General features: G+C 41.2%; 1 protein-coding gene, 1 long non-coding RNA gene and 1 pseudogene across 2 annotated transcripts in view; 2 read left to right on the plus strand and 1 right to left on the minus strand.

Annotated features, from left to right (window-relative positions):
- Positions 1-6956, plus strand: part of LOC137204950 (uncharacterized) — a 28570-nt gene extending 21614 nt beyond the window's left edge. The window contains exon 3 of the long non-coding RNA XR_010933923.1: positions 6748-6956. This is a non-coding gene — a long non-coding RNA (uncharacterized lncRNA). The remainder of the gene's footprint in view (positions 1-6747) is intronic.
- Positions 6957-9925: 2969 nt separating this feature from the next.
- LOC137204952 (large ribosomal subunit protein uL4-like) lies at positions 9926-11548 on the minus strand (annotated as a pseudogene).
- An 8358-nt stretch (positions 11549-19906) lies between these two features.
- Positions 19907-20676, plus strand: SF3B5 (splicing factor 3b subunit 5). Its single transcript, XM_067701874.1, has 2 exons — positions 19907-20330; positions 20442-20676. The coding sequence occupies exon 1, from the start codon at positions 20050-20052 to the stop codon at positions 20308-20310; it is 261 nt and encodes an 86-aa protein (XP_067557975.1). The 5' UTR covers positions 19907-20049; the 3' UTR covers positions 20311-20330; positions 20442-20676.
- The last annotated feature ends 1470 nt before the right edge of the window (positions 20677-22146 follow it).

Genomic DNA, 22146 nt, shown 5'->3' on the forward strand with positions numbered 1-22146 from the left:
TAGCTCCTGGAGAGCCTTGTCTGCAAGGCAAAGGAGTTTCAACAAGAAAGAGTTTGAAAGAGCACTATTAGCATGAACAAATAAATAAGCAGGCAAACTTTTATGGAAAAACAAAACTCTACTTGAGAATGTTGAAGACAATGTCATGGGACTAGGTCTTGAAGGTGAAGTCTTTCTAATCCGAAGGCATAGCAAGAGCAAAAATGTGGGAGCTGTGAGAGGGCTGTGGGTATATTCAGGGAATGACATCACATTTAGCCTTTCATTCCCGCTAACCCACTGCTGTCCAGGTCCATCTCAAACCAGATTTGCTGACGTAGCCTTCCAAGGTGTGTCTCTGCCCGGAGTTTTTCATCTCTCCAGTTCTTTCAAGATATGGTGAGCAACCTTCTACAGTAGATTATATTCATAATTTCATTCCTCTGCTTAAAACTTTTTGTGGCTCTTCACAGCTCATGGATGGGGTGCTGTATTTAGGATTATGGCCAGCTATGAATGACAGAAAGCCCCAATAACGATGGCTAAAACAAGACAGAAGTTTATTTCTCTCATATGAAGTTCTAGAGATAAGCATTCCAGTTCTCATATGTAGAGCCAGGATGTCAGGCACTCGGGTTCCTTCTATCTTGTTGCTCTACCATGCTTGGCTTCCATGTTTGAGCTTACCTCATGGCCCAAGAGCATGACTGCTCCAGTTCTAGTCATTATGTTCCTATGTCTTATTCTGTTCAGGCTGCTATAACAAAAGTACCATAGGGCTTCCCTGGTGGTGCAGTGGTTGAGAGTCCGCCTGCCGATGCAGGGGACACGGGTTCGTGCCCCGGTCCGGGAAGATCCCACATGCCGCGGAGCGGCGAGGCCCGTGAGCCATGGCCGCTGAGCCTGTGTGTCTGGAGCCTGTGCTCTGCGGCGGGAGAGGCCGCAGCAAGTGAGAGGCCCGCGTACCGCAAGAAAAAATTAAAAAATAAAACAAAGATTTAATTAAATTATTATCTTGTCCCATAATCTTCAGTGGGTCCCTATTACTTACATATTAGGTCCAAACGCTTTTACTGAACACAGTATTAAAATCCTTCATAATACCATTTCAACTTGTTCTCCCTCTTCTTCCCTACCCTACTTTATCCCTTTCAACTGGCCATTCTCTGAATATACCATGACCTTTCCATTCTCCATGGTTTTTCCCATGACAGACCTTCCACCAGAATGATCTCCTAAAAGCCCAGCACCAACTTTTGAAATGCTGCACAGACATCCAAACCTCTTCCAAATTATATTTCTTTATAAAGTCATTTTTCACCACTTCTACTAAAAATAACCTACCAGTTATCTGAATAGTTGCTGTTTTTATGCTGCATTCCTTTATAATAAATTGTAAAATGTTCATATTCATAGCAACAATTATATTGTAAATTACATAGTACCCACTACATGTTCCTCACCTTTGTAGTACTGGGAACACCTAATCTCTGAATTTTTACCTAAGAGCTGCATAATACATATTCATTAAATGAGATTGGTATATAAGCACTAAATTTATAGAAAGAAGGAGAAAAACCTCAAGCCAGCTCACTTTGGATGAGGCACTCATTCAAATTGGATTAAAGGCTTTATCAACAATCTAGTATTAATTCTGTCTAAATCTATATGTGCTCATTTGGAATTGTTTTGAGTGATTTGTGTTAATAATACAAAGCTGAATATGGATTTGCATCGGGAAGAACAACTAGTAAGAGCTATTTTCAGCTCTAACAGGGAAGTGACAGTTTTTCAATTTTTAGCATAACTGTTATAACTTATCTCAGTCAAACACTTGCTAGGTCATTTAGTAGGTCACTTATGTTACTTAACTTTCTATTTTAATCTCTCAGGCCTATTAAGAAATAGGAAGAAAAGAAAATTATAGTTTTGAGTGCTACTAATTTTTTTTGTGACAGAGAGTTGAAATGAAAATAGTTTCAACGTTGAATTGTCTGTATGTTAAAATAGGACTACAAATTCTATTTCATATTAATCATTTGGCCATGTTGGCCATGTTGGCTCTTTAATAGGTTAAGACAGGAAAAATATGGCTATATTTGTTAAAATAAACAAACTCCAAATTTAAGATTAATAAATTATTTGAAAATAAACCCCACATTGGCTTTATAAGGACACCTCTTCCTAAGAAATGGGATTTCATATTAACCCTTTTGTAATTTTATGTTATTTGTCCCTCTGTCTATCCCACATCTGACTTCTTTTTGTGGCCATAGTTCTTGTTTCTGATCTGATTAAAACTATTTCATGCACTTGTATTACCTTGGTTTTAAGGGAGGACTGGGACACCCGTCAGAGCTCAGGATTACACATTTCCAGCAGAATCCTAAGCTAGAAAAGAAGGCTTAGGTAAGTATATGGATGGAATGAAAATAAACCATAAGGCTGATATTTTTAGCTCTAATTCTATCCAATGTTGAGTCATTTTTTGATACAAGGAAAGTCAGTTATCTTTCTAGGGCAGGGGAAAACAAAAGAAAAGACAAATCATTCAGCCAGTGACTCATGGAATCATCTAGGTACAAAACAAAGCATAACAAAAACAACAAACCAGTATCTTTTTGCAAAGGTTAGTTTTGAACACTAGATACTCTAGGGTTTTGGTTCCTCTACTCACTTTGAATAAATAGTTGCCATTTTGGAATTTAATTTAAAAAAAAAGATTTTGACAGAGAGTTTATCATTAAATGAAAGAATTTGGGAGGGTGTGTCTGGGAGCTAGAGTGTTCCTTAAACTGACAGTAATTAAAATGTGTATTTAGGGTGCCTCCTTGGTGACATAGGGGCTCGAGTTTACGACACTGAATTGGGGAGGATGAATGGAATAATGGGTGGAATAATGGGAGTAAAGCTTTGCACACCCAGCTGAATGTTCTCGACAGGCTAGAGCTGTAACAAAGCTTCCCCAGGCTTCATCAACCTGAAGCTGAGGAGGGGGCCTGGAGAATTTCTGAGAGTTCCCAGAGGGTTCACACATGTACTCACGCATGTGCACACCTGTCACCTGCTGCCACAGTCCTGCAGAGTCACAGTGCTATCTATTGACAAGTCTTCCCAGCACAGCTGTCTACCATCACACTGGAGGCAGTGAAGCCCTTAAGATGACAAAGCTGTTGATGTTCTGCTGTGAAGTGGGAAGTAGCTGCCCTGATCCCCACCCCCATTCACATGCAAGACTTTGTTAGATGAGTCCCTAAGTTGTGCTCCTTGTTTCCAGTATATTAGAGATTTTAGTAAAATACCCATTTGTTTTTCCTTATTGCCCCCAGTCTTTGCAGGTCTCCGACTTGGGCAGGCTCATCATGCCTGATTCATGTCCCAGGGCTTCTCAGCTCCAAGACAGAGAGGAAAGGACTTCCAATAGGTCACCTCCCCAACTTCCACACATTTAAACCAGTCAGAACATCCACAGCCTAGCAGAGTGCTGACACGTGAATGAAGAGCCCTAAATGTTTGTCAGGGAGTAAATGACCAAATGAATCTTAATAACAATCACAATTTGAATCTTCTCCCACAATGCTTTTTAATCTACATGCAAACAGGCTACTGGCAGACTTTGTCAACCCTTTTCCCCAGACATCTTGGCTTGTCCAAATTCCACTTAGATTCAAGCTGCCTATCATTTAATTTCATTTTATTTCCCAAATAAATCCGTGAACTAAGTATTGATATCCCTATTTTATAGATAAAGGAAACTAACGCGCAGAAGTTTCAGGATCTGCCCCCCCCCCAGATCACTTTTATCACATCCTTGTATCCATCCCCCAGCTGCTCTAGGCATTGGCTGCTATCAACTTTTGAAGAAGTGCTTTCTTCTCCAGGGAATTGCCCCATATTGAATAGGAGCCGCCTTGCCCTTGGTGCAGACCACAGCTAGTGACTAACACTGGGATACTAAATACTGAGCTCCTTGTCTCAAGAAGGGACCAACTCTGAGGTGCAGTTAATGCTCCAGAGTTCCCACTGAATCAATGTCATTAAGAAGTTCAGTGGTGGCTCTCTTCTGTAGGCTGGAATTGATGAAAGATTCTGTTATAGAACTAGGATCCCTAATAGCCATGGAGATGATAGGATTCCCAGAAGAGAAGAAGCCATATGGTAGCCCTTTACCACCAAAATCAACATGGGTATAATGTTCTTAATCGGCAGCAAGTTTGGAATGGAGTGGAGAGGGGTCTGATCTCTAGGAATCTATGGAGATATTTAATAGAAGAAGGTGTTCTAAGGAGTGAGATAGATGTGCATCCACCAAGGATACTGCTTAAGAGACCAAGAATAGATGAGCAGAAGCCTATGATCAGCTGCCTCAATGGAAAGTCATGATCCCTTGCCCATTTTTCAAGCCTAAGCCAATTTTCAAACCCACCAGGGAACGTCTCCATTGTCTGAAAAAGAGGCTAGATCCACATGAAGAAGGACCCTGCAACACCGTGGCAAGTGTATATAGTACTCATTCTCCCAGTTCTTCCCCAAAGGGTCTTATGGCTGTGCACTAGGGTAGCCATGCACTAGAGACAGGGGAATACATGGCTCTTTTAAGGACTATTAGATACAGAGTCTGAGTTGATGTTAATATCCAGAGACCCAAAGCACCTTCTGACACCCTTGTTAGAGTAGGAGTATGTGAGGGTCAAGGTATTAATAGAGACCTAGCCAGGTATACATGTCTACTCATCCACAGATCTACAAAGAGATCATTTCCCCAGTGTTTGAAAGTATAATTGGAACAGACATTAGGATTTTACAGAACCTTCATATTAGTTCCTTGACTTATAGAATAAGAGTTATTGTACTAGGAAAGGCAAGTAGAAGTCCCTGAAACTACACCCTCACCTCTCAGCCAAGACTGTAAATCAAAAACAATATTAGGTCTTCCCTGGTGGTGCAGTGGTTGAGACTCCGCCTGCCGATGCAGGGGACACAGGTTCGTGCCCCGGTCTGGGAAGATCCCACATGCCGCGGAGCGGCTGGGCCCGTAAGCCATGGCCGCTGAGCCTGCGCATCCGGAGCCTGTGCTCCGCAACGGGAGAGGCCACAACAGTGAGAGGCCCGCGTAACGCAAAAAACAAACAAACAAAAAAAAACAAAAAACAAAAAAAAACAATATTACATGTCAGGAGTGGAGTGGCAGAGTTTAGTGTCACCCTCAAGAATTCAAAGGATGCAGGGGCGATGGGTCTCATTATATCCTCCATTGAATTCATCATTCTGCCCGAACTAAACCAGGTGAATTGTCTTTTTTCTCTGTATATGACCTTGATTTTTAATAATAAAATAAAGGCTCTCATGTATGAATAAACTTCAAATGCTCCTACTTTACCCCCTCAATGACATTTCTGCATTCCTTCTCTAGTCTTCAACAAAGGAGCACCTCTTTTCTCCTCAAATAACACCCTCCCATTTAGATTTTATCTGACCTTCAACTTATTCCATCAAATTATTCTCCTTTATTTTAACTTCATCTTTTCCCTTGACTTGTTCTCAATCCTCAGTATATGAAGATGCTTCAGTTAGTCCGAAGTTAAAAATGAATTTACCATTCTACTAGTAATGGACATTTGGGTTGTTTCCATTTGGGAATCTGCTATAAACTTTCCGATTATGTGTTGTTCTGTATACATGTACAGAATAATCTCTAAGTCAGTGGTGCTCAAATTTAGTTTTCATCAGAATCATCTAGAGGACATGTTAAAACAGATTTCTGGGCCCCATTTCCCAAGTTTTTGATTCAGTAGATCTGATTAGGGCCCAAGAATTTGCATTGCTAACATGTTCCCAGGTGATGCTGATGCTGCTTGATCCAGGGACCCTACTTTGAAAACCACTTCTATACATCCAGTAGTGGAACTGCTTGAACATAGGGTATGGATAGCCTCAATTTAGATAATACCAAACTGTTTTCCAAAGTGGCTGTACAATTTACAGTACATTTCCACCAAAAATTAGAATTCCTCACCAATATGTTGTATTATAAAACTTTTGATACTTTGCTAATAATGATGGGCATATAGTGGTATCTCATTGTTCTAATTAACATATCTCTGTTTACTAATTATGTTAAAAACACTTTTTAATGTTTATTATCCATTTGAATTTCCTCTATTGTGTATTGCATAATCAAATGATTCATTTTTCTATTGGATTTTCTACCTTTTTAAAAAATCAAATTGTAGGGCTTCCCTGGCGGCGCAGTGGTTGAGAGTCCACCTACCGATGCAGGGGACACGGGTTCGTGCCCCAGTTCAGGAGGATCCCACATGCCGCGGAGCGGCTGGGCCCGTGAGCCATGGCCGCTGAGCCTGCGCATCTGGAGCCTGTGCTCCGTAACGGGAGAGGCCACAACAGTGAGAGGCCCGCATACTGCAAAAAAAAAAAAAAAAAAAAAAATCAAATTGTAAAAGTTCTTTATATATTTGGAAACAAATTTTTTATTGTTGTTATTGATTGGTTACATAGGCTGCAAATACCTTCTCCCAGTCTATGGCTTGTATTTTTATTTTTTAATGGTATATTTTGTTAAGCAGAAGTGCTTTCTTTTAATGTAATTAATGTACTAATCTTTGCTTTAAAAAAAAATACATGATTGCTAAGTTTAATTTAACTGCTCTACCCAATCCTGCCTTATGAAAATAACAAAATGTTCCTATCAAAATTACATTGCGGGCTTCCCTGGTGGCGCAGTGATTAAGAATCCACCTGCCAATACAGGGGACATGGGTTTGAGCCCTAGTCCGGGAAGATCCCACATCCCGCGGAGCAACAAAGGCCATGTGCCACAACTACTGAAGCCCGCGCGCCTAGAGCCCATGCTCTGTAACAAGAGAAGCCACTGCAATGAGAAGCCCGCGCACTGCAACGAAGAGTAGCCCCCGCTGGCCGCAACTAGAGGAAGCCCACGCACAGCAACGAAGACCCAATACAGCCAAAAATAAATAAAATAAATAAATAAAATTACATTGCAATGTTAGTACAGGTTTGATGTTTTGTTTTTGATACAACTCTACTAAAGTTTGGCACCAAATACACTTTTAGAAAGTTTTAAGGCTTAATAGAGACTAATAATTTCTCAATGCAGCCTAGAAGTTGAGAAAAGAATACTAAGAATTCTTGAATCTTCCAAATACAGGCAGTCCCCAATGCATAGAATTTCTTCTAAATACAAATGACCACCCCCATCAGGCTCACATGTATAGAAACGCCTCTTCTGCTTCTCCCAGTGACCAGACTACCCAGGCATTGTAAACCCATGCTGACGGCCTCACAGAGGAAAAGAAGGGGGGAAAGATGAGAAGAAAGTAAGGCAGAGAGCTCTGTCACTGCCGCCAAGAGGCTTTTGCTATAGTTCACGTTTTACTCTTTCCCCCAGGCCTATATTCCCACCTCCTGTTTCCCCCATCTCCACTCCAGAAATCCCTGCCTTTGGGTAGAGCTAAGAGATTTTCCTATCATTTGGCCGACAGCAGTGTGTGGCTTGAGAGGGGTGGACCACAAGGGCCAGCGCTGCAACTTCAGGTTTCTTCTTGACAGTCCAATTTGGAATTCACAAACAATTTTCTTCTGTATTAAAAACAAAAACAAAACCACAGTTATAAATGGTAGCTCATTTCTACAACTAGAACATTACACTCTAAGTTAAACAAGTTAGTATGTTTGGGCTTAAAAAGCTAATCACCATTTATGACATTTTTTTAATGGGAGAAAAAATGCTCTGAATTCCAAACAACTTTCTTATAATGACTTTCGAATCACAAGCCACTTAAAGGATGGAGACAGGAAGTACTCAATAGAGTCACATGGAATGCGTTTCTTGGCTCCAAAGTCAGCGGGGCAATTGAAAGAGGGAAAACTATCTGGTTGACAAAGCCGCGTGCAAATCCCTGCAACGTGCCAAGTGTAAGAAGTGGAGTTTGGCAGGTAGCTCTTGCAGGCACTTAAGCAGCTAGACTGATGGGAATATGACTAAATACAGTTACTGCTTTCCTAAATTTTTATAATGATGAAGGTATTTCTAGCACCTGGCCTCAGCTTTGTAGGCACTCATACCAATAGCTCTACCACCCTCTCTCCTTTGTTAACAGTTGGTCCAACAGGAGTGAAGGGTGGGAATTGAGACTGTAGCCCTTTAGGCACTCACTGGGAGAAACTTTTCACCTGACAGATTAAAGCAACATGACTCTTGCCATTACCTTTGGGCAAATATCATGGATTTGGCAGGCTGAAACTTTGCTGCCAAACTGCTTAACTTCCTGGCCTAAGGTCTCCAAGTCTCTTCTGGAAATTGTTTGTAAATATGGTCCAGAGATTCTGCAAAACTTTATAAAGTGGTCTAAGCGAAATTTTCTTCCCCTTTGGTGTACCTGAAGAGCTGACTTTTTTCTGGAAAAGTATCAGAAACAGACCAGAGTCAGTAGTCATTTATGTGAAGCATAAATTGCTTTTTAGATATTATTAAAGAATTCAAATCTCAGAGCCCAAGGTTCTTGAGCATCTTCTTCCCACCATTAACAGGAAGAAAGACCTATGAAGGTTTTAAATAACCCATTGCCTGAATATATCTGGATAGATTTAAAGTCTTGCAGAAGTCAGTGGGCCCAGAGAGAGGAAGAACGGTAGCTTTGGAAGGGAAATGTCCATGTCATTGGGAAAGAATAAAGGCCAAGACTTAAGGCTGGTGAGAGAATCAAAGGAACAATTCACAAGCAAAACCGCCTGTAAAGAGACCAAAATCAGTCCCTTGTGAACGAAAGGCAGGCATTCCTATGTAAGACCTGGGGAAGGTTTTCCATGGCAGAAATAGGGCACCTCAGAAGATCAGGGTACAAAATCTTTCCATAATGCATAAGACCAAGAGCAACTTTTTGGTTTTTCTTGACAGCTACCGAGGAAAAGCAATCAAGATGTTCCAAGAAAAGACCGCAGAACAATAGGGGGGATAAAATAGAAAGGATGCGTTGGGGTTTAGCAGTGGCAGTCTCAGGAGTGGAGACAGAATGGCATTCGGACTTAAATGCAGTATCCAGAGACTCCTCACAACCTTTAGTGTTACTGCTTATACCTACCTTCTCTATCCCACAGCAATGGACAGATTGTTTCTTTGGTTTTTTTCAATGGCTTTAAACTCCGCTACTATTTTAGTCATTTCTAGATACCCAGTTAGCTGACAGATCGCTGGTGCAACAAGGATGCGGAAGGTCCCACTTCATCAAGCCTCACTGTGGCCTTGCACCCTACACCCCCCTCCCCAGCCCTTCTTACACTTCCCCTCGTAGGGAATTACAAATGAGCATTGCTAGGGAGTCACGCTGGGCAGTCTGGAAGGCAAAGCCCTCTGTGCAGCTCTCAGGAGACTTCAAATACACAAGCCCTCTTCCCACCCCACTCCTTTGGGCTAAGAGACACATTCATATTTGACAGCCTATCCCTCGAGTTTCTTGCTTGGCTACGGGGAAGCAAGTTGCTTCTCTTAATGGAAGGAGTTGAGGCCCGTACTGCAAAAATACAAAAAAACAAAACAAAACAAATAAATCAATTACATGTTTTAAATAAATAGAACCGTATTTATCTATCATATAGTCTAAAAGGCAAAAGTCTCTTAAGTATTACAAATACTTTTTTTTGTTTTGTTTTGTTTTTTTGGCGGTACGCGGGCCTCTCACTGTTGTGGCCTCTCCCGTTGCGGAGCACAGGCTCCGGAGGCACAGGCTTAGCGGCCATGGCTCACGGGCCCAGCCGCTCCGCGGCATGTGGGATCCTCCTGGACCGGGGCACGAACCCGCGTCCCCTGCATCGGCAGGCGGACTCCCAACCACTGCGCCACCAGGGAAGCCCACAAATACTTTTTTTATTATTATTTTTTTTAATGTTTCTCACTGCCTCTTTGATCAGGTCTTTATTCAAAATTAGCTGTCCAAAATGATTTGACCTTTACTGAATAAACAAATTTAAGCTTATGCAGCAGCCTTCTTTTCCTCTGTGCTGGGTTTCTTTTCTGTGGGCTTCTTTTTTAGCAGGCTTCTTTTCAGCTGCTGGTTTCTTGGTCACTGCAGCCTTTTTTTCCACCAAAGCCTTCTTTGGCTTCTTCAGCTTCTTAACGCATACAGTCTCCTTTCCCTTCCTTCCCACCACAGGCTTCTTGCCTGGAATCCCCTTCTCATCTGATCTGGCTTCTAGTGCTGCTGCTGCCCTATCCATCCGGATTTTGTGGTTCTTGGTCTGGCGAAGAATGGTGTTCTGGCGCATGGTCTTTGCATATGGGTTTAGCTTCAACATGATTCTCGGGTTTTTCAGTGGATTCTTCTTCAAGACGGTGATGAATCTTCTTGCGTGGTGCTCGGAGGGCTCTTTGGATCTCTGGGCTTTTCAAGATTCTGCTAAGGTCGGGCTTCCCTGGTGGTGCAGTGGTTGAGAGTCCGCCTGCCGATGCAGGGGACGCGGGTTCGTGCCCCGGTCCGGGAAGATCCCACATGCCGGCGGAGCGGCTGGACCCGTGAGCCATGGCCGCTGAGCCTGCGCGTCCGGAGCCTGTGCTCCTCAACGGGAGAGGCCACAGCAGTGAGAGGCCCGCGTACCACAAAAAAAAAAAAAAAAAAAAAAAGATTCTGCTAAGGTCTGTATTGAGCATCTTGTGCGTGGGGAGGTTGTAGTTACTCTTGAGGGAGGCAGCTTTACGCCAAGTGCCATGCAGCTCCTCTAACTTGCGGAAAAGCACTTTCGGTCCAAATGCAGAAACGTCCCACTTGCCCCCCAGAAGCAAATTTAAAAATGTTCAGTTTGCTTATATTAAGCAGAGTAATTCCAGGGATGTTTCTGAAGGCCTTGATGATACCGTTGTCCTCATTACAGATGATGCAGGGTCCCCTGCGCTGGATACGGTGACAGTTTCTCATTTTGCCTTTGCCAGCTCTCATTCACTGCGAGGCGTAGACCTTTTTGATATCATTCCAGGCCTTAAGTTTCTTCAAAAGCAAAACAGCCTCCTTGGTCTTCTTGTAGCCTTCAACTTTATCTTCAACCACCAAAGGAAGTTCAGGAACTTCCCCTATACGATGACCTTTAGACATGACCGGCGCTGGTAAAGCCGAGGCAGCCAACGCACAGCAGATGGCATATCGCTTCTGCGTTGTATTCACTCTGTGGTGCCAACATCGCCAGGTCTTGGTTGGCGCAAACATGAGGGCCCCATGACACATAATTCCAAAAGCATCCTGACCAGAACAGTGAGTGCCGCCACCTCGAACCCTGGGAATTCGAGCCACAGCTCTGCCAGTTCCCCAAGACTCAGCACTGGTTTGATGACCTGCTAATCCACTGACAGCATAGGGCTGTCTGTCGTTTTTGCTCAAGTTGGCGTGCACAAAGTTCACAATATCTGGTCGAATGGGAGACCTGAACACAGCAGGCAAAGTGACATTTTTGCCAGATGACTCCCCCTTTTCAGAGTACACTGATATCAGTGGACGAGCACACGCCATGGCGGGAGAGGAGAAGGCCACGCTCCCCTCAACCCGGCGGCTACCACAGGAAAAGCTACAAATACTTTAAATAACATACATAAACAGATTATTCCTAAACCTAACATGAAAGTATTAATACTAATGGTATGATTTAATTTATCACCTTTGCATTTAATTATAAAATCTTCCTCTGGTTAAAAAGTCATTCATCTACTAAATGAAGCAGCAGTTTTAACATTGAAGATGATCAGAGAGGTTCTGTTTCAGAACTGAGGTTACCACCTGGAGCAAGTCATTGTTACTAATTATGCAATTTATAACCAGAAGATTACTTACCAGTAAGAAATTTGAGACTGGGAAGAGGACCTGAGGGAAATTTAGGTACAGGATAATCTTTTCTGAACTACAGGTGGACACGTGGGTCCTAAAAACCATCTCTAAGAGTGGCTTCCAAGCCCAAACCCCTTAAGTGGAATTTCTCAACCTGCCTCTTTGAGTTCATAAAGTAAATAACCCAGCCGATAGCCATTCCTTGAGCCCTCCGCAGGCCCAGGGGTGTGCACACCAGCAGCAAGTGAGCCTTTGGGAGGACAGGCCAGGGAAGAAGACTGCATAAGCCCTGTGATTCTTGGAATTTGTGTTTCGAAGCTTGGTCTGTGTGTGTTTGAGCCAGGGGTTAAGGGAGTATCAGAAAGGATTGGGTACATCCCCTTGACCCATGGACTTTTCAGCTCATGGGAGGGTGCAGCTAGAGAGGAGCCATAGCAGGACCTTCTAAAGTGATGGGGGCCCAACACCAGGTCCACTCTTGCCTTGATCTAGGGGCAGAACTGCACCTAAACTAGGACGAAACTTCAGGTGCTTTTCTGACTTTTTAAAGTAAAGCTATTAAGCCAAATATAAAGATTATCCTAACAAATCAAGGGACTCAAAAGTAGAGACGAAAGCCTATACCAACAGTGTTTTGCTCTCTCGAGGGCCCCATAGAATAAGATGGTGACTGGACATATTTTTGTATTTCTATAGAACAAATCAGTTCCTCAGACAACTGAAACTGTTAACTCACTAAAACTTTATTACTAGAGCAGTCCTCAGGAGCTGTAATGCAAGAATTCCTTTATAAGAGAGGGTTAGAGGCAGATACCTAGTTGGAAGTGGGGAGACTTGAAACTGCATTTGCAGAGTGGTTTACATAAGCTGAAGAAAATGTGAAAGGAACAGGTGGGGAAAGGGCACCATTGGTACTTTGCCATGACTGTGTGTGCCAGTCTGTTCCATCCCCCAAATTCCTTTTTGACTTTAAGCTACCATAAATAAATTAACAGCATTAAAAGTATTGGGCTTGCTTCTGTGTCATCTTTTTGGGCCACTGTACACAGCATATTAACACAGATCCTTTGGGGAATGCTAAGTTAAACACTCATAGGTGACAAATGAAGGAGAAACAATACAAATGAATAAAATCACAAAAATACACATACAGATTTTGAACTATGTTTCTGTTTTATGAAAATAAGTGGAACTTGTGAAAAGTGAAATAAACCATACGTTGATAAGCCCAAAGGCTTCTCTTCTATGCACATAACTTGTTCTAAAAATTCAAGATGAAACAACTTCCCTGTGTTGAATCAAAACTACCAGGCATTAAACCTCCCCTAGGAACTAGACAAATCTTATACGTTCTCAATTCAAATCAGAAGAAAGGTATAAACTCAGCTCCTATCCTCCAGGTTAACTTGTGACTTTTACTCTATGTAGACCATAATGAATCACATGTTTAATTGGATACCTGAAATGTTGCATAGAAGGTCATTCCTATCCAATTCACTTTTTTTTAACAGTAGGTCCTTGTTGGTTATCTATGTTAATATAGCAGTGTATACAGGTCAATCCCCAATTCCCAATCTATCCCTCCTCCCCAATCCATTTCACTTCTTGTTCTCAGATTCCGTATGTTAATTTTTGATTACTGATGTTCAAGGACCTCAGCTGAACTGACTCAGCTATGAAAAATTATTCCTTGTACTCTATATAGATAACCGATTGAAGCAACTCTAAAACAGTTAAAATTTAATATATTCATAATTTTGTAAAGCCTTGTCATGGGTCTTTTTTACTGACATTAACTCCATAGAAAAAGTTGTTCCCCCCAAATCCACATATTTTAGGCTTAAAGTAAAGGATGGTCATGACTTTGAGGTGGATAGTCCCAACTCCTGGGGAATGCTTTGAGATTTGGGGGCATATCCATGCTTAATCCAGTGTGTTAATCGAATTCAATGAGTATTTATTGAGTGCCGACAATGGGTAAATCACTATGCTAATATAATGGAGAAAAGAGTTACATATTTCAAAGGAACTTATGTTCAAATGAGATATGCCAGTTTACAGCATGATTTATGTAACTATTCCTTTACTGTTGTCACCAAAATTGTTTCCAATCTTTTGTTGTCATTTAAGATGCTATCGTGAACATTCATCATTCATTCATTTTTTCACTGAATATTGATTCAGTACCTATGTCAATCATTAATCTTAGTGCTGCAAGATTTCATATTACTGCAACAAATGGAACATGTACCTAATACTTCAAAGTTCCTTTGTGAAATTTCTCCTGTGAGAAATTTTTGTTCAGAAATTACACCAGCTTGTGATTGAATGTTATCACTAAACAGAGAAGGACCAGCCTATAAAATCTCAAGTGAAAAGTTATTGAATACATGCCCATGGCAATCATATCTGCTCTAGAAGAATTTTAAAAGTACATAACACTTTATCCTTTTGAAGTATATGCCCAATTAGAGATAAAACCCTCCAAAAATTGAGGGTTCTAGGTCTGCTCAGATATATGAAACCCATGGTAGCTGGCAAAAGAAAAGCTGAAGCTAAAGACATTTTTGACCACAGCAAAATAGGATCATGTCCAGCAAACTTCTTTTTAAAAATTCCCTAGATTCCATATCACCTAAATTCCACATCATCACTTAATCCAGCTAAACATAAAACCCCAAAGTAAAATACGTATGATGATAAGGGAAAGATTGCTTGCTTTTCTCCTAAATTATCAGTATAGTTGCCTTTGAAAACACAGCAAACCAAAGTTTTGTCTTCAGCATTTCAGTCACAATGTAACTTTCCTGCTTACCATGGTTGAGAAGCTCAAGGTTCCTAATTATAAAATGTTCTCCGTCACTGGTCTGTTTGTTGGCCTTAAATACTGTTTTGGCGACCCCTAGTGTGAAACATGATATCAACACCTGTACGTACAGAAAATCCTTTTATAACTTTAAAACTTGCTTACAGAAAAAGGGTATCTAAAATAATTTTTCACCAAATGAGATGTTATTTTTGTTCATTTCAATTTGAACTTTGTATTTTTCTGCAATAGTAATAAAATTTAAATATAATTTCTGGATACACAAGATCTTTGACAATCAATAAGAGGGTAGTTATTTAGAGTATAATACACCCATACAGTGGAATAGTATGCAGCTTTCAAACAAGACAAAAAAACCAAAAAGAATAAGGAAGATTTTTATGTACTCATATGAGATGATCACCATGATATGTCAAAGAAAATAAAACAAAAAGCAAACAAAAAAGTCAAAGTAGAGAACTATGGTGAGCATTTTGCTACCATCTAAATTTTAAAAGGGGTAAAATATCACATATATCTGTATATACTTAAATAAATATATCATATATAATTGTGTTTTCATTTTAAAAATCTCCGGAAGGATAAATAAGATATGCATGGCAATGGTTACTTACTGAGGATGGGCATGGGAAGTGAGCACATGTTGGGAACTGCATTTCTTTGTATACATTTTTGGTTTTGAACAATGCCTTGACCATTCAAAATATTAAGTGACTTTAAAAAAATTTTAAAGCCCGCAGCTTTAAAGACAGACCAAGAAAAGATGAAAAGAGAAGACTGTTACCTCACATTTGCAGACTTAAAAAATAGACTAGACAAAATGTAATTTTCTATCTAAAAACATATATTTTTTCTTTTCCTTATACATTCTTTTATTCTATATCCTTTCCACTGGCATCTTGTCTTGCTTATTTTCCTTACTCAAATGCCAAATTGTACGATGGCATTTGATAGTTACATTGAAGCAACCTAACAGGCAGGATCCACTTGAGGTAGTATCTTGGGACTGGAAATAGTAACAGCTCTCCTGGCATGTCTTGCCAACAAGGCCACTGGTTCCAAACCAAAAGTCTTTATTTACAAGAAGTGTAAGAAAATGTGATATTCTTTACTAGGTGACAATTTAAGACTCATAAGGAACATCTTTAAATATATATAGCAGATACCCAGGAATAAATCTAATAGACGATGTGAAAGATCCATATGGAGAAAATTATATAAGCTTTATTTAAAGTCAAAAAAGTAGACTTACATAAATGGAAATATTTACTATGTGCATAGATGAGAAAACTCAATATAGTTAAGATGACAATTCTCCCCAAATAAATCTATAAATTCAATGTAACTACAATTAAATGTGAAGCAGGGTTTCTGTGTTATCTGTAAGCTGATCTTGATACATGGAAGGGTTTTTTTTGATGTCTTTGAGAGTCATTTGGGGCACTAAGAGTACAAAATACTATTCAGAGATTTATTTAGATTTTAAAAGTTAATGTTCAATTTATTAAAGTTATAAATTGAAAATCTCTTTCCTTAAGCATTTAAGCTCAGCAAAAAACCTAAACTATTTATTAGCTTAGTAAATTTTCACAATCACTTTTAAGAGGCTTTTGGATAAAATTTAGTTTCACTCCAAATTTTTACTCTTAAACATTTTATACCATACCTTTTAATGTAATATTTCAATTTTCCTTTCAAGTATTGCAATTGTCTGACCTAACAAATCAAACCTTCTCATGTACTTAAATTATTTTCACAAATCTAATTAATTAAATTTACAAATATGTTTTTTAAAGTTCTCATATATTCCACATCACTGTATAAAACAGTGATGAATTGTGCCCCAGCCCCGCCAAATGGTGGGGTTAAAGTCCCCAACAAACATTTAACTGCTAACCCCTAGTAACTCAGAATGTGACTGCATTTGGAGATAGGACCTTAATGTGAAATGAGGTCATATGGGTGGACTCTAATCCAATATGACTTGTGTCTTTCTAAGAAGAGGAGATTAGAACACAGACACACAGAGGGAAAACCCTGTGAAGACACAAAGAGAAGATGGCCATCTGCAAGACAAGGAGACAGTCCTCAGAATGAAACCAAGCCTGCCAACACCTTGATCTTGGACTTCTAGCCCCCAGAACTGTGAGGAAATAATTTTTTATTATTTAAGACACTCAGTTCTTGGTACTTTGTTTTGGCAGCCCTAGGTAACTAATATACCTTGGCTCTTAATTAATACATTTAAATGTATTTCCCATCTAGCTCCAAAGGTCTTTGAATTTGAGGTTTTTCCTCTCATATCCTTAGAATCATTCTTAATGATATAGAAATAATATTAATTTTCATGGCTTTATTTGATTACTCAATCACAATTTCCATGAGGATTTTACTGACAATTCTAAATTCATGTGGAAGAGCAAAGGATCAAGAATAGTTAAGACAGGGCTTCCCTGGTGGCGCAGTGGTTGAGAGTCCGCCTGCCGATGCAGGGTACACGGGTTCGTGCCCCGGTCCGGGAGGATCCCACGTGCCGCCCCGTGAGCCATGGCCGCTGGGCCTGCGCGTCCGGAGCCTGTGCTCCGCAGCGGGAGAGGCCACAACAGTGAGAGGCCCGCGTACCGCAAAAGGAAAAAAAAAAACAACAACAACAAAGAATAGTTAAGACATTTATGAAAGAAGGTACAGGATTTTACCCTGTCAGATATCAAGACTTACTGTAAGGCTACAATAATTAAGATCTTGTGTTACTGGTATGGGTACAGACAAAGAGCCTAATAGAATAGAATGCCCAGAAACAGACCTACACATGTACAACAGAAGCATTAAAGATGAGTAGGGAAAGAATGTATAATGAGTGATTGGTTATCACTGGGAACTAGTTAGCCATATATAGATCCGTAAAGCAAAACAAAACAAAAACTTCCAGGTGGATTAAGTTCCTAAACATGAAAAAGCAAAATTCTAAAACTTTTTAAAGAAAATGAAGGAAACTATTTTTTATGGTCCCAGAGTAGAAGAGAGTTTTGTTTATTTTCATTTTTTAAACCCAATGCAAAAAGCACAAACCATAAAGGAAGGCTGATACATCTGACTACTTTAAACTTAACTTCAGTGTAACAAGAGATACCCTCTCTTTCCATAAAGAAAGGGTAAAGATGAGCCCCAGACTGGAAAAAAAATATTTTCATTGCAAATAACTGGCAAGCAAAGTATCCTGATTATTTAAAGATCTCCTTAAAAATTAGTAAGACAAACATCCCAATAAGAAAATGAGCAAAGGATATGAATATGCAATTCACAGAAGCAGGAATATAACAGGCCAATAAACATTTTTTAAAAAGCTAGATAAAACACATAGCTAAGGCTACATATATCAACAGGGATACTGACGAGGAAAAAAACAACTTTCATAACAATACATACATAGTGTCGTTTATATGATGCTTTTAAACATGCATAACAAAAACATCTATTGTTTATGGATATACAAACTTTCAACAATCAAAAACACAGGATCAGGATAATTAATTCTAGATTCAAGACAGGATCCTGAAGTGAATAAATTAGGGAGGGGAATACAAAGAAATTTTCAAGTTCATTTGTACAGTTTTATTTCTTTAAAAAACAAAACCAAAACAAAATAACAAAGTTGGGAACAAAAATGGCAAAATGGCAAGGTTTGGTATATCTGGATGGTAAATCCACAGGCATGCCTTATAATAGTCTCTACGTTTTAGGAATGATACATTTGTTATAACAGAGTTTAAACTGAAGGGGCAACATTTTTTTTTCATTTTTGATACTGGCATGTATCTGATCCCATAAGGAATATTTTTGTAATTTAAAAAAATTAAAAAAAAAATAAAGTTGAGGGCTTCCCTGGTGGCGCAGTGGTTGAGGGTCCGCCTGCCGATGCAGGGGACACGGGTTCGTGCCCCGGTCTGGGAAGATCCCACGTGCCGCGGGGCGTCTGGGCCCGTGATCTATGGCCACTGAGCCTGCGCGTCGGGAGCCTGTGCTCCACAACGAGAGGCCACAGCAGTGAGAGGCCCGTGTACCGCAAAAACAAAAAGCAAACAAAAAAATAAAGTTGAATGTATTTAAATCATCATGCTGTACATTAGCTCTCTAGACTTACTGGTCCAACATAACTGCAACTTTGTACCAGAATAAAAATATTTTAAAGTTATCTTTCACCTAGTAAAGAGTTCTATTTGGCTGTCATGCAGTTGTTTATCCATTCATCAAACGTTTTTTGAGAAACAATCTCTGCCAGGCTATGAGGATATCATAAAAGAAGCTTATGATACAAGACATCATCGAAGAAAGTAAACAATTTTTCAAGTAGTTTGTATTCGCGTGAGGAAGTTCTTAAACCAAATATTGGTTATAAAGTGATACTAACAAAGAGACGTACAGGATAAAAAGAGGAAGAATTTACATCTGTCTGGAGTAGCCAAAGGCAATTTCAAGGAGATACTTTCGAGCTGACTTAAAGGGAGAAATGTTTGCCAGGGGAACAAAAGCATTCCAAGCGGTGGGAACAGTTCCTACGGAGAAATGGAGAGGCGAGCCGCACGGAAAGATGAGAAGGAAGTATAGGCTGAGGGCGTGTAGGGTGGGGTGAGAAGCTGGAGGGAGGATATCAAAATTAGAAGCTTAAGAGGAAGGAGGGGCTTGATGTGGGCGCCGGAACGTGTCGGAACTGGTGTACTTTTGTCACCAGGCAGGAAACGGCGGCCCTGCAAGCGTTGAAATAACTTTCCACACAACTTGTAAGATACTTGGTTGGCACCAGAACTCGCGTCTCCTGACTTCAGCGTGGTCCACCCCTGGTTGTGAAGGGGCTACTGTGCCTCGTTAGCTTCGAAAGCGGAATTACAGCAAGAGTTCATTTGCCCAGGAGCTTATAGCCCTGTCCTATTAGAGTTTCTCATTTCCACTCAGCCCCAAACCGCCGGAGGATGCTTCACACCTCCCAGACACCGTGCTCCCTTAGGCCGCCCACCGTCTTTTAAACATCCTTCAGGGGTCCCAAGAAGCCTGCGCTCACCACCTCTCGGAGACCACAAGTCCCAGTATGCAAAGCTCCTGTTAGAAAAGGGCCACTAACTAGACCAGGATGCAACGCTCTGCGAAGGGGGCGGGGCTCTCTATAGGGGCGGCCCAGTGGTAGCGTCGCCTGGGCAACTCCAATTCGGTGACAGAATACACTTCCGCTTCCGCCTCTGAGCCCTTAGACCGGGAGTTTGCACTACTTCGTAGATGTGACGCCATCCGTCTGCGACAGCGCGGCTCCGGAGGTTACGCCGGGTGGCTCCTCTCCGGTTTGAAGCCCCAGAGCAGTTCCTTGTCGTCTGCGGCCTCTGACCTGGGAGCAAAGGGAAGAGCGGCGAGATGACGGACCGCTACACCATCCACAGCCAGCTAGAGCATCTGCAGTCCAAGTACATCGGCACCGGCCACGCCGACACCACCAAGTGGGAGTGGCTGGTGAACCAGCACCGCGACTCCTACTGCTCCTACATGGGCCACTTCGACCTTCTCAACTACTTCGCCATTGCCGAGAATGAGAGCAAAGCGCGAGTCCGCTTCAACTTGATGGAGAAGATGCTGCAGCCTTGCGGCCCGCCAGCCGACAAGCCGGAGGAGAACTGAGACCCCGCCGTGTCACCGCTGTACGTGAGCACCTCTCCCTGAGTTCCGCCGGTTTGCCGTCGTTCCCGCGTGTTCCTCCCCCAAGGGGACTGATTTTCCATGCCTCTACTTCTCGTGTTTTACTTGTGCAGAAGTGCTTACTGGGGGCGTCCCGCCTGACCTGCCTTCCTGTGGACCCTGTTTTCTTGTGGAACACAGCGTTGGGAGACCGTCAGGACCCCTGAAAACTGTTACCGGACGGTGGAGAGAGTCTAAAGCCAGCAAACGTTAGAGAAGACGGCACTGGAGTGAGACGGGATTTAGAGGCTCGTTTTCGGCTAGTTGATTGTCGTTGTTGTTTTTTCCATAAAGTTTGGAAATGTTTCAGTCTCTTGGTGTGGACTACTTGTGTTTTGGTGGAGGGGTCCAGGGACGGCTCTGGAACTGTGGTTTCAGGGGAGGCGGGAGGATGGTGGGGGGATAAATAAGGGGAGGGTTACGGAGGGGTTGGGCGGCAGTGCAGGACCAGCGTTCATTGCCGGACACTTAAATGCGTCCTGCACAACCTTTAGAATGTTCCCCATCCCCGACTTTTCCCAAGAGCTTTTTTCAGGCCCATAACGCTTTCAGTATTGAGGTTTGTGATCATTGTATCCCTTCTTTTTCTTTCATTCAAAAATATCTTTGCTGGCATTGCCCTCTCTCTGTAAATTGCATCCTCTCTTTCTTTTGGGACTTTGTGGACGTGTCTCGAGAATTGACAAGGTGTCAAAACGAGTTCTTTCATTAATTCACCATTCAACAAATATCTGTTGAGCGCTATGTGGCAGGCATTTCCCAAGCTTTAGGGGCTTGTATTACACTAGTTGGGGGAGCAGGAGGCCCCACGAACTGTAGACATAAGTAAGCAAATGTTAGAAGGTGCTGTGGAGAATGGGAGTAGCAGTAGGGTTGCAGTTTTAAACAGGACGCTCATGTTAGACTATTGAGAAGGTGACATTTGAGCAGAAACTTTAAGGAAGTGAGGGAAATAGCCATGCAAAAACTAGGGATATTACTTTCCAGGCAGAGGGAACTTCAGTGCAACGTTCCTAACACAGGATTGTGTCTGACTTGTTGGAGGAACAGCAAAGAAACAAGTATGGCTGAAGGGAGTGAGCAAGGGAAAGAGTACAGGGATAGATTATGGAGAGGAAACAGATAAGAGTAGAGCCCGGTAGTCCAGTGTAGACTTGTGGATTTTACCCTGAAAAGGTCGGGAGCCATTGGAAGATTATTAAATGATACGATCTGACATATTTCAGATAAGTGGGTCTCAAACATTTTGGCCTTGGAACACCATTACATTCTTAAAAATTCTCGAAGACCCCACAGAGCTTTTGTTTTAGAAGGTTATAGCTGTTGCTGGTCACCAAATTAGAAATCAAAACTGAGAAAAATTTTAAATACCTGTAATTCATTTTTAAATAATAATAAAACCATTACATGTTAACAAAAACATTTTTTATGAAAAATAACTATTTTCCAAAACAAATAATTTCGTGAGAAAAATGGTGCGTTTTTTTTTTTAAACAATTTTGCAGATGTCTTCAATGTCTGGCTTAGGATAAGACAGCTGGATTCTTGTATCTGCTTCTGCATTCAAACTATTGGGATATGAAGTTTTGGTTGAAGTATTTAAAAAAAGCCATTTCACGTAAATATATAGTAAGGGAGAAATCTTTTTTTAATGTTTAATTTATTTATTTTTGGCTGCGTTGGGTCTTTGTTGCTGCATGTGGGCTTTTCTCTAGTTGCAGAGAGCGGAGGTTACTCTTCATTGTGGCGTGCAGGCTTCTCATTGCAGTGGCTTCTCTT

The sequence above is a fragment of the Pseudorca crassidens genome, chromosome 13 (genome assembly GCF_039906515.1).
Source record: "Pseudorca crassidens isolate mPseCra1 chromosome 13, mPseCra1.hap1, whole genome shotgun sequence".
Classification (NCBI taxonomy): Eukaryota; Metazoa; Chordata; class Mammalia; order Artiodactyla; family Delphinidae; genus Pseudorca; species Pseudorca crassidens.